This window comes from Pogona vitticeps, chromosome 2, assembly GCF_051106095.1.
Source record: "Pogona vitticeps strain Pit_001003342236 chromosome 2, PviZW2.1, whole genome shotgun sequence".
NCBI lineage: Eukaryota > Metazoa > Chordata > Lepidosauria > Squamata > Agamidae > Pogona > Pogona vitticeps.
In genome coordinates, this window is record NC_135784.1 from 133,255,921 (window position 1) to 133,269,623 (window position 13,703).

Consider the following 13,703-nt stretch of genomic DNA (forward strand, 5'->3'; position numbering starts at 1 on the left):
CCTTCTCAGCCACACTAGATGCTGTTCAAAGTCCTCCATACAGAACACGTTACCATAGTCTCTCGAGACTGAAGGATGCCTATTCAGAGATTCCCAGGATACCTTTCCTACCCCAAAAATGCTGTCCCAGTCCTGGCCTTGTGTCAGCCCTAGACCATTGATTGTAATGGTAGGGGAAGGCGAAGGAGGGGGTTAGGAAGATATTTATTTCCTGTCTAACTTTTGCCCTTGCTGCAAAAGGCTTTGGTGGCAGATCCTCTATGACGGTATTTCTCATGTTTTTGCCTGCCAGATGTTTTTTTTAAACTTTTTTTAATTATATAAATCCATCCATATTGGTTTAACATCGTGTCACCAGGGTACAGCTTATAATCATTTGTAAAACAACTACTACACACATTATACTCCTAATCTATACAACATCCTTCTAACCATTGATAGAATAAGTCCCATGTTTGGTAATATTTTATATCTTCTTTTCCTTTGATTTTCAGTGTTAGTCTATTTCGGCGCAGTCCAATATCTTTTTAATTATTTCTTGATCCGTAGGTGTTCCTTCATTTTTCCAGTACTGTGCATAAATAATCCTCGCCGCTGTTAGAATATGCAGTATTAAATATACATTTTGTCTATCAACACTTTCTGGTATTATACCTAACAGAAAGAGCTCTGGCCTAAAATCTACATGTTTTTTGATTATTTTAACAAGCCATGTATGTATTTTGTACCAAAATTTTTTTGTTTTATCACAAGTCCACCAGAGGTGATAATAGGTTCCAGTTTTTTTATGACATTTCCAACATTTACTTGACCTGTTAGAGTACATCTTAGCTAATCTATCAGAAGGTAAATGCCATCTATAAAACATTTTATATAGATTCTTTTTATAAGATGTTGCCATTGTCATCTTATAGTTTCTAGACCACAGCCCTTGCCATTTTTCTAAGTCAATATTGTACCCAAAATTTTTTGCCCATTGAACCATCATTTCTCCCAGATGTTTTGAACCATCTCCTAAACCCTCTACACTCCTGGGAGATGGAGTGTAAGGAATACAATCTGTGAAATCCCTGTCCTACATTCTGTTAGGATGGCTCTGCCCAGAAGTTTCCAATGAAATGTGGATGTTTATTCAAACCTAACAAAAATATACAGTTTAACACAAAAAAAAGTATTCAAAATGAACTATAAACCTTTGGTGAGCAGGGGCTGTTTTATTCAAATCGAGGGGATTCCTGGTTTCATTTTGTTCTAAATCAGGTTCCTTATTAGCAGAGAAAATGCAGCCTAGGACAGCAAATAATCTAAACCAGAGAGACAGGTAGAATGACTGAGTACTTTGGTTTCCATTCTCCATGATTTTTAAAGAAGCTGAATCCAGAAGCAGTGAAGGAAATGCCCCCAAAGACAACCCTATGTATAACAACAAAGAGTCCTGTGGTAACTCATGATTTTCACACGATGACAGCAAGCTCTTTCATGGATTGCAGCCCACCTTTGCAGATACATAGAATATATATATATAATGACTTTTCAATATATAAATGCATTTTTTAAAAAAAATAGGCATTAGCAGTATCATGAAGATATTATATGGAAGATATAAAAGGAAGTTATAAAATTAATGCAGTAATTCTACTAATCCCTACTTTACATTCATGTTAATTTAAAAAAATACCTTGGAATTTATACTAATCATATGCAGCAGACTGAGTAAATTCATAAATTAACTGTGGATCTCCAGCAATGAGATATTTTTAATCTGGATCTCATGGGATAAATTGCAAATTCCTGTTCTGAAATGATAATATTTTAAAGTACAGTATTATCAGATCTGTAGCCCAGGGCCTTATCTCGATATATATTCGTAGCTATTCAAGACAAACCTGGTTTTTGTCTCTGCCGGTGCCTGCCTTCTTCACATCTTTCTCTCCGGGAGCTCCTTTCCAAGCCCTAAAATGTAAAGTAATTAATCAACTAGTTAACTGCAAGAAAATTATTAATTGACTAATTTGGAAAATTAATACAATGTAAAGCAGGATGTGAGGAAACAGATATGGCATAAAGCTTTTCTAGACAAGCTGGCCCAACTTTGCGTTTTATGCACTTGTTTGAATTCCAAAGGCGAATTCCTGTGTTCCAGTTAGGGCTGGAAGTTGTCCTTGCAGCTATGCTTTTCAAAAGTGGCATGATAGGTAACATGTACAAGGTGATTCTGCTCTGAAAAGTTAGGTTTGGTTGGTTAGTAATGGTTGTTGTTCAGTTACAAGTTCCAGAGTCCTGTAGTCAGCATGGCCACTGGCTGTGTTGTATAAAGGATTCTGGGAGATGTATTCTAAACAAATAACATTTAAAACTTCACCTCTGCTAAATTTCTACAGTTCAGATGGTTGAAACAGGCCAGGTTCCAGCTGTCACTCTGTTTTCACAGTTGGGAACTCCGAGCCAGTGTAGTATACTGGATAGTTTGTTGGCCTAGGACTCAGAAGATCCGGGTTCACATCTCTACTTGACAATGGAAGCTCTCTGAGGGGGAATGGCAGTGGTAAAGTGCTTCCCCCTTAAGTATCTTACATGCCTTGGACACCTTATTAGGAGTTTATCCCTATGTTACTGAGGAGGCACTGGGTAGGGGTTATTTTTAAAAGGTCTGCATCACGTTTCCAGAGAGAAGAAATAATAATTTGAGGTTTATTATGGTGTTGTTTTACCATTTGTCTTACAGCTGTGGTAAACTGAGCAGTGTCTGTTGATGTTTACAGCGATCCTATTAGCCTCCCATGCTTTATCTTTTGAGTCCTCAGTGATCGATGTCAGCCTTATTCCATTTTGTCCTGACAACAACCCTTTGAGGTAGAGTACCAAGTATTGTGTTAACTACAAACTCTCCTGCACCCCTGGTTTTCTACCAGTTGTCTTTCTCTCAGAAGAAGGGAGGGCTGTACAGATGGGAGCTCTACTCCCTTGTCCCACTTTCCTGCTGTCCCTTGAGGCCTCATTTCACAGTCACAATCCTATTGACTCAGGAGGATTATGCTTATAATACTTATAAACAATCTTTAATCCTCACACATCATGTCCACAAGGTAGAGGGAGTAGCGTTGCTGTTTGTTAAAGCGAGGGGAACATCATGCATTCAACGAATCATTGTCTCGGGGATGATGAGAAACAGTAAACTCATCACATTTTTTATTGGAGCAGCTTCTGTGCCTTTTATAGCAGCTTGGCACAGTGAGATGAAGCAATTGACTCCCTTCATATCATTTTATATCTGTGCCAGAAAAAGTTCTCCTTATGAAAGTAGGTCTGGTCAGATACATTTTTACACCCAAGGCAGGTAAGCAAATATTTTTACCTCCAGGGCAGGATGCACCATACCAAAAATAAGATAAAATATTTTTACATTTACAGGGCCCAAGGTCTTTTAAACATCTCTCATTATGTCTAGCTGCAGAAATACAATAATGACAAAATAACAAAAATATGCTGCCCTTCCACAACATCCCAGAACTGTGGCCTGGGATTCCTGTCTCCCTTTGCTTAACTGTAGGGCAGGTCTGAAAACCATTCCCATTGGAGGTAGTGAAGAGATCTCTAGGGTTCCTGAAGGAGTCCAGAAGCACAGAGTGTTTGGAAGACGGAATGAGCTGAACACATAAGAAAAAATTGTTTACAGAATCCTGACATTTGCGGCTGTTTTAGCTGGTACGGTTCACTCTCCACCTGCTATAAAGCATTATATAATTCAGCCTTGTCAATAGGACTTGCAAGACTAAGGAGAAGAAGCCTCTAGCAACCCCATGTAACTCAAATTGTTAGCCAGCAATTTTCTGTACTTTCTTAATGCATTTTGTGTCCATGCCTGGAGCATCTTGGATTCTAAGCATCTCTTTCTGTTGTAAATGGACATCTTGCTCCCAGCATCTCCATCTTTATCACAAGAGTCTATTATTACACAATGACTCTTCTCTGCTTCTTTTTTTAAATACATGACTCTGTTTTTATTGTTGAGCCCTTGCAGTGTAATGGTACTTGGAAGGATGGAAAATTTAGTCCCCACTGAGTCAGGAAGCTCAGCGGGTAAACTTGGGCCATTCGCATTCTGCCAACCTTCCCTTCCTCATGAGGTTCCTGTGGGAATAGAGTGGGGGCAAAAAAGTCATGTGTGTCGCCTTAAGTCAATTGCAAGAAATACGGCATATAAATTTAACAAATAACAATGAACATGAATCAAGTTCACATACAGATTCAGCAGGAGACTTCAGCCAAATTTGAGTCTCACATCTATTCATCACATTTTATAACAATCAATTTCAAGGTTTCTCATCAAATCAGTGTTGCAACTTTAAATATTTATTTTAATTTCTCACATTTCTAAATATTTATTTTAATTTTTCATATATCTATCCCAGCCTTCCTCTGGACAACACAGAATCTCAAGACTTAGTGATTAATATGGAGGAGAACTACCACTTGTTCCTCCTGCTGGGGTTGCTTATGACTGACCCAGGAATTGGCTCTAAAGGTCTTAGAGGAGAACTCCATCCATTGTTCAATATTTGCTCTCAATAGTGAAGAAGAATCTGCTTCAGAAAGTAGAGTAACTAGTACCAGAGTGTTTGGTGCTGTTTGTCAGGTGTTCCATACTTTAAAACAGGACTTGAGAACATTTTTCCCCAAGCCATTTCCCATTTAGCTGTGAACCAGAGGTCTCCAGAGTTGCTTAGTTTCAGCAAAGTTGTTGCACGATGTACCTTCAAATCATACCCTGGAAAGTAAATATATTGTGGTCAGGATGGAAGAATTTTAATATCTCAGATCTGGAAGCTGAGTGTTAACATCAAGAAATAAGGGACGTCTCACAATGACTCACTTCTCCCATAGCTACTTATACCAGTTAGTGGGACGTAGTAATAGATGGACTACCAGTCAGCAGTAGTGCTTGTTTTTAATCTACTTTGTGCTCATTATTCCTCTTTGGTGCTACCTGGTGTTTTCTAAACACTAATGTACTCATCTTAAAATGGGTTTTGTCTTTCTGAAAAAAATGAATCTGTGGAGATTCAGCAGACTGTTTATGTTCTATGGACTGCACATATTTGATGCACCATTTTGAATCTGCTGCTAGCTTTGATTGATGAGTATCAGAAGCTAAAGCTTTGTTTTCGTCCACATAACAATAGTCAGAGATAAAGTTTCTGCAGCTGAGGCTGTCCATTAAAATATCCTCCTTGTGTGGGCATCACATGATGAGTATTTCCAGTGAGCTGTCAGAGCCACAAGAATGAAAGGCCAAGTTAGGATGCAAGTCTTTAATGAGTGGCAATACCTATTCAACTAAATGTGGCTTCTCCTGGATAAACATGCATAGGATTGGATCATAAGAAGTACCAGTATCTGATGGGGGAAAGGCTTACTTTGGATCAAAGCTTTTTATTCAGACAAATGACTGCATGGAAGAAGATGACCTTCTGAAACAGAATGTCATGGCAGCATCTTGCAGGCTTTTAATGGGGTGGGTGAGAGCAAGGGAATCAGTGTAGGTAAATGCTTTTAAAATGATAGTTCCTTTCCAACTACTTTGTTTAAAGTAGGCCATCCCGCTGCTCTTACATATTTTGCAACAAGACCAGAATGTTAAGTGTTTCCTGGAGTATGCTGAAAGCAGGGAAGAGACTGTCATAATATGTGTTGGTTTTCTGTTTACAGGCCTACTTCAATGGACTTCTAGATTAATAACTTTCTTTTTGTCATGTTTATAATTCTGCATACCATATATAGAGAATTTCAACTCTGTACTATGCAGAGAATGATAACTCCGGAAAGGATTGCTCACCATGTGCCGCCTTGTCACCCCCGCCCCAATGGTCTACCAGCATTCCATGGCTCCTGAGCATGCTCAACCTTCACTGGGCAATACCCATCCTTTGGGATGCTCTCTCTCTCTCTCAGTACCTTTGCAAGAACTGGCTGATATCTCCCCTTTATGCATTGATGATACAATTTTTCATAAGCACTGGTATTCATGCTCGAACATCAGAAGGAGTGGTGAGCATGATTACAGTAATAATAATCATTGCATGCTGTCAGGTAGATTTCCATTTATGGAGACTTTTCCCAGGGTTTTCTAGGTAGAGAATACACAGAATTGGTTTATTGTTCCTTTCTTCTGGGGGCATTCTGTGGCTGTGCAGCTTGCCCATGACTACACAAAGTGGCTCCTCTCCCAGGAAGCAGTGGGGACTTGGAACTCCCAATCTCTAGCTCCACATCTGGGTACCTAATCCTACTGTACTGGATTACAGTAATTATGTAACAGTTGCCCCCCCCCAAAGAATGTCCTGACACCTTGAGCCATCCCATTGCAAAAGCAGACAGCCACTGTGAGATTTTTCACTTCTCTGTGTGTCTCATGGACTGTCAACTTGGAGCTGACTTACTGTCCCCATGCATGTGCACTATTCATTCAGGCACAGCATAGGGAAAACAGCGCTTTTCGCACAAAAGCCTTGTATTTTTATATAAAAATAAACTCTCACTCTTCAAGCTTGAATTTGCCTGCAAGAATGAAATAAGCAAAACTTTACATCCCTACAAAGCCGCCTCATGTCCTTCATAGGAGGCAGGAGGAACTGGGAAAATCATTTTTAAGGAAAATAAATGTAAAGCATGATGTGCTCCAGCCATCTATAGTTGAGCAGTGGTAATATGTAGCACTGGAGCTAGAGCATTTTTTGAACATCTCTGAGTTATATAAACAGAGTAACTTTCTAAGATCTGAAATGTCTTTTCTTAACTTCCTGTTCAGAAGTAAAAAGCAAAATAAAGAGAGCGCTATTATCTGGAGTGTGGTGGCTGAAATAACCCACTGCAGATAAAATCCTCATTATTTCTTGCTGTTTTCCTTTCCATTATCCAAATCAAGAGGTAAATTGACCTGGTTTTCTTTTCTAATTTAGATTAGTAGGATTGTTTGCCATACTAATACTGATTTATATCATTAAATGTAGGAATTCGTCTCACAAACATTTGACTCTTAAGATCCGTGGCCTATTAAAGTCCTCTTTCAAGCTGTCTTGGTAGTGTGTGATAATAGACGAGATAAATTTCTGTTCACTTCTAGTCAGTCAGATTTGTATACCTGCCATGGTCATGGAACGAAACTGCTTTTTTCATAAAAGGAATGAGCTTTTTGCAAAACTGAATTTTCTGAGGCACCTGAGGCTTGGGTGTTTGGGGGATGGTATTTGCAGCTACTGGCTGTATGCAGAGCATTTGGCATGTGATAAAGAGAATGATTTTTTTTCTACTACTGTGTTTCAGGTTTTTTGGTTCCCATGTTACAGAAAAGTTTTTGTATGTAGCCTTGTAAACTCTTGATTTAGGGTTGGAATGTAAGTGACATATGTGACACATGGGAATTAAAAGGAAAATATGTTAATTTAGAATTGTGGCAACATCCTCCAGAAGACAGTTATAGTTGTTCTAGCATCTCTTTCTGGCCTTAGTTTGTCCCAGGTAATAGCTTTACTTATAATAGAGAAGATAAGATCATCTTGGAAATGTGCTATTTGCAGCTTCCTGTCTGCCATTCAATCAGAGCTAGAGGGAGTTTTATTCCCCTCTTCCGTGCAGAACTTTAAATACAATTACTATACATGCATTACACCAAGAAGGTTTTTAAAGGCCTAGTATACAGGAAGATGTGAGTTGCACTGCCCAATCTGAACTGCAGTTGCTTCTAATAGAAGTTCAGCTGTTGAACTCAAGAGACAGAATAAGTAAGCTGTTGACATTTCTATTCCAAAGATGATTAGACATTGCAGCATCTGCCTTCTATCTACTAGACCAAAGATGAAAATTCAAATTCCCTGCACCTCATAGTTTCCTTTGCCGCTTCGAAGTTCCTTTTAGTTCTTGGTCCCAGCAAAAGTATGCTGATTGTTTTCCTGTCTCCCTAGCCCAAAGACTGTTTATTAGAGTCTTAACAGAAGGAACAGGACAATTCCAAGCTAAGATATATTGTAGATTATGTGGAAAATTGTCTTTCATAGTTTTGTGCTGTTCCAAATGAGATGCAAATTGCTGACAGTATGCCATTGTGTTACTGATGGGATGTCATTAGCATACACAGATTAGCTGCAATCTTCTGTCTCATAAAGAGTGGCAATTCACAATGGTGAACAAGCTGCTCAGCTTGCTTCACAGTGATGTTGTAGACAGGTTAGTTACAAAGAGAAATTCTACTGGAAGAACAAGAATTTCTCCACTATCCCCCTTCACACTAAGAACAACCTGTGCCCCTCTGGAGTTTTTAACAATGGGCCAGCATTGCTGCATAGTCCATCTGATGCCGAAATTAGTTAAATAAGACCTTTATGTATGGTTGTATGAAAAAACAAAACAAATAGGCACAGCTGCATCCTTTTGCATTGGTCCCTTATAATTGACCTCTAGTCCTATTGTTTCTTGGGTTCTTGCGTAAGAAGAAAACCCAGAGGGGGAATTTCAAACATAAACATAGAGCTGGAATAAAATCTGCTTTGGACAGATAAATCTCTGGCTCCATGTCTGTTAGCAACCCTGCTTTAACTGGCAGGGATGTGGCCCGACAAGACTCAAGAAAGAAAATATAATTCACTGTTGTAATGGAAAAAAAGCCCTCAGCATACAGCTTCGTTCTTATCAACTGGAACAAAGAAAACTTGGTACTACCCCAGTTTCCATCAATTCTTAATGAACTGATTAGCTCTACAATACTTTATTTTAGCACAATATGTCTCCCTGCTTCCTTTTTGTTTCCCAATAGCTTTTAAAAATATATTTGTTTGTTAGTTTTCAGAAAGGTAGTCTTGTTAGTATGTTTCAGCAAGAAAAAAAAACCCTTATATTATGGTGCCTTTAAAATGTAACAAATTTACTGAAGGCTTCTGTAGATTACAATTAGAAATGGGCATGAATGAAAGAAACAAATCACCAAATTCATTCAAAAACTCCTGATTTGTCAGTTCATACTCATGCAAATCAATGCCCCAATGAATCACAGATCAGTAATTTTAGTGATTTTGATTTCTTGATTCATTTGCCTATAAAACATCCCCCAAGGCAACAAGAGACACCAAAATTGCAGGGAAGCTTCCCCTGACTCTCCCGTACAATCCCTCTAAATTTGGTGAAGATTGAGGTTTCCGCAAGCCAGCTGTTAAAGGGCATTTCCTGGGGAGGCCCACTTTGTGGGTATACAAATTGGATGTCTGAAACCGAATCTTCAGCAAACTTGGAGGGGAAGAGGAGAGGAGAGTCAGTAGAAGCTTCTCTGAATGTTGATGTCTCTAGGTGCCTGAGGGGGAATTTTCCTGGGGTGCCTTCTATGTGGGTGTATAATTTGGACATCTGAAACCCAGACTTGTAGGGTTTGTATAGGAGAGTCAGGGGAAGCTTCCCTGCAAATTGGTGTCTCTAGGTGGTTGGGGAGCCATTTTATAGGAGTTTAAGGTAAAAAATGAATTGATGAATTGATGTATCAGGAAAAAAAATCATAAATTCATCATAAATCACAGTTTTTCTGATCCATGCACATCTCTAATTACAATCTAATTCTTCAGGATCATCAAGTATGAACTTTTACTGTAATCCACAAATGTTCACATGGAAATTAATTTGTTAAAATTTGGGATCCCGTCCCCACACGTTCAATTATTTATCTTGTTCTCTTGTCAGATACTACAACTCAGAAGGATACTGTGAGGCAGCCAAAATCACACTTTGGCCAAAATAGTCTCACAGCAGCAAACTGCCTCTGATGAACAAATCCCTGTTTGGATGCTTGGTCACACACCAAGCCTCCTGACTGGTGCACAACGAGGGATGTAAACATGGATTTGTTAATTAGCAACAATTTGCTGCTTTGAGTTATACTGTTTCCCTTCTGCTAGCATACAAAAAGATTTTGGCCTTTGGATGCTAATTTGTATGTTTCTGTCCCAAGAAATTGGTACAAGAAATTGATGATATATGTGCCCTTAAAACAGATACATTGCATCTGTGCATTACATTTTTACATGTATGTGTAAAACATTTTATGAGAACATCTTACAAGAGCCACAATCCATCACAGAATTTGCCGTACCCTAACCGATTTTGTGAAGTAACCTGAAGCAGAACAATAGCTAATACAGACACATAGTAAGAGGCCAACAGAATAATTATTTTGAAAGTAGAACTAAAATTAACTGCCTTTTGATCTGCTTAACTACATTGGAATACAGCTGCTGATAATAGCATTTCATACATTTTTAAGGGGTAGCCTTGTTCACAAAGGGAGGTTTGAGACAGACCAAATTGTACTCCTTCCCATGCAGTAGAAGAAGTACAAGAATACAGTCCATGAAGGCTTGTATCAAATAACATTTGTCAATCTTTAGGGTGCCACAAGATTCTTTACTACATCTGATTAAGATATGCATAGGATCTACATGCACCTATGATCAGTATGCCTATGATTGTGACCTCAGCTATTTCATTGTAGATTCGATTAAGTAGCCTACAATGTATTGTCTAGTGTCATCAAATTTATCCCTGAAATTGATCAGAATGTGGTTTTAAATTGGCTTTTGGGGGGGTTTGTACAGGTCCCCGACAGGTACATTACGTTTTCCTTGTTCTAACTCATTCTGGTTTTCTTTTTTTAGCAGATGAACAGTTCTCCTTTAAATATAGCCCTGGGAAATTGAGAGGAAGCCAGTATAAAACTATGATGACCAAAGAAGAACTTGAAGAGGAACGAAGGTATGATGTATTTTCTTTGTATTCAGCAGATAACTTGTACCAGAGCTTGGAAAAGTAACTTTTGGGAGACTATAATAACTCCCAAAATGCCATAGCCATTATGGCTATGTTACTGGGGGAATCTAGGATTCATAGTCCCAAAAGTAACTTTTCTAATCCTCACTTATTTTCTGTTCATTGCAACCTACAACCATCAATTATTTGGCTCATGCATTGTATTCTGTCCTTAAGAATAATAAAGTGTAAAGTGTCTTTGTATTAGCTGCAGACCTAGGGATTAAATAGTAGGTAAGATCCTTCTACAGTGGTGCCTCGCTTGACGAGGATAATTCATTCCAGTGAAATCCTCGTCAAGCGAAATGAAAAAGCTCATTGAAATGCACTGAAAACTGGTTCAATGTGTACCAATGGGCAAAATACCTCAGCATCCACCAAAGATCCTCCATAGGGCGGCCATTTTCCGATGCCTGTGCAGCGAAAAATCCATCCTGAACACAGCGGGGAGCCATTTTGAACAGCCGGCGGCCATTTTGAAAACCTGACCATCAGCTGTTTTGATCATTGTAATGTGAAATTCGGTTCCTGAAGCAGGGAACCGATTGTCGTAAAGCAGATCTTCCCCATTAAAACATCGCTTTGCAATCGCAATAGCGATCACAAAAACATAATCGCGAAGCGGATTCGTCATCAAGCAGGGTAATCGTTAAGTGGGGCACCACTGAAGTATTCCCATCATGAGACATGACCCATTGTCCTAGAAATGGGCTTCTTGGCAGCTGATGGCTCCACCCTCTCATTTCATGTAAGGATGAAGAGGCTGCCGAAACAGGAAACGCCTAGCACTTCTTAAAATAATAAGACTTAATATTGCTTTTTAGAAAGGACTTCCATGCAGATTTAGCCTAAATTCATTTCTGGGCTTCCATGCTGTGGTCTTCCAGTGGCATATTAGTCTTTTTGTCATCCAGGGGTTCCTGATTAATGTCAGAGATCTTTTATTTGTTTATTACCTATAGTACTCCTGGGAATGATGATACACCATAATATAGTTTTGTTGCCATTGAGGAATTTTGCCAGGCTTATTGAAGTATGGTTGGTTTACAAAACACTGGCAAAACATTTTTCCAATTAAATCAGGGATGCAGAATCTTTGATGCTCCAAATGTTTTTACTTTACCGCTTCTATCATGTCTAACTACCATGGCCAATGATAAGGGACAATGAGAGTCAAATATATGAAGGACCACCATTACCAACCAGTTTAAGCATGGATAGGGAACTTTTCCCATTCCATATCTCTTGGCCTACAACTCTTCTCATTCCTTACATTTCCAACAAGGCCAAAAGTGAGGGACTGTGGTAGTTTTGCGGAGAAATTCAAAAGCATGAACGTTTCCTCTGTCCTAAATTAAAGAAAGACTGCAACCTTCTGTTGCCCTATGTCTGCCATGGTAAACCTACCCTACATCCCAAAGTACAAAGATCACAAAAGGTCTTTGAGGTTTATGCCCTTATCTTCCAAAATGCTATGAAATGTCGAGTCCAAAAACATGGCCTAAGAAAACTACTTAAAGATATCCTCCTGGTCCTAAAAGAGGTATTGCACGAGTCTAACTATGGTTACTCAGAAGTAAATGCTACCGAATATAGTGGAACTTGTGTTGAGGAGTACAGCTGTCACTTCCACTTGGTGGACCTCAGTGGTGGCATATCTCATAAAGCCTTCTTGGGGTACAGTTTATATCAAATTACTTGTATATTTAATACAAGTAATTTGATTTAAAAGTTTCCAACAAATAAACTAATTTTTAAAAAAATAATGGAATATCTTCAAGTGACTTGGTTCTCTTGCTAATGGCTTCGTGGTTCCTCATGCATTGCTGCTTGATGATGTAATCAACAATGTCTGCCGTACTTCCCTTTCTGTGAGGTCTGTATCGTCAGAGCTATATAGAGGTGCTTGTTAATAGAGACCTGAGGTCAGATTCTTCAGTGATCTGACTAACTATGGTTTTAATATTTAATCAGTAACTCCTTAAATCCTGAGGCTGTCTTTAAAGCATAACATTTTAATTAATTAATCCTAACGCAATTGCACTTTAACCTCTGTTCCAATAACAAGGACTGCAGACTCTATTATTCAACTATTAGAATATTTGTTATTTCTTCTGACAGAGATCAGCTCAGAATTCTTCTGTGATTAAAAATATATATCTGTGTGGCTGCGAAAATAAATGTAATGAGAGAGGAAGGAAGCCAATTCTAGGATTGAAATTTACATTTCTAATGATGTTAGCTAGCCAGTGGCCAAAACCCTCTCTGAATTTTGCAAGTAAAGGTGCAATGAAATAATGTAATAGAGTAATCTGAACCCACTTACAAGCAAATCATTGTACAGTGGTGCCTCGCTTAACGAGCGCACCGTTTAACGACACCCACTAAGCCAACCCAAGGGACCAGATTAGATAGAAGACAGGGTTCCTCTATGCTGAATAAGTGTGCAGCAGAGAGAATTGTGTCAGGTGAAGTTTTCTCATCCATGCAACACTATGCTATGATAAGTAACGTACAGTACTCCAAAATGTCCACCTACACAGCTTAGTATTAACGATATGACCCCAGTCCTCTTAAGTGCCTGCATCAATCCTATTCCAATAACTGATAGAAGTGGTATAATTGAACAAGCAACATAAATGAATACCTGACTACCAACTAATGAGCTGGTTGGCAGTCACATGATGCCTCATGACACTGGTGAGTATGTGGTGATGGCAAAAACTCAAGAGAGCTGAATATTAATGTGCAAATTTATTTTAAAAGATTCATGTATGCACATACAAACAATAGACAATGTTGCAGGGATGGGGGCTCAAGTCACGAGATTTAATGTCAAGTTGGACTTCAGTCGCACTGGT

At 38.8% G+C, this 13,703-nt stretch overlaps 1 protein-coding gene across 8 annotated transcripts in view; it reads left to right on the top strand.

Annotated features, from left to right (window-relative positions):
• Window positions 1–13,703, top strand: part of MXRA7 (matrix remodeling associated 7) — a 96,870-nt gene that overhangs the window by 38,027 nt on the left and 45,140 nt on the right. For 4 of the 8 annotated variants that reach the window (XM_072990473.2, XM_078385994.1, XM_078385995.1 and 1 more), the window contains exon 3: window positions 10,695–10,788. In XM_072990473.2, the coding sequence (XP_072846574.2) occupies window positions 10,695–10,788 (94 nt within the window). Of the gene's footprint in view, window positions 1–10,691; window positions 10,789–13,703 lie in introns of all 8 variants that reach the window. The other 4 variants (XM_072990472.2, XM_078385993.1, XM_072990476.2 and 1 more) reach the window with 1 other exon arrangement.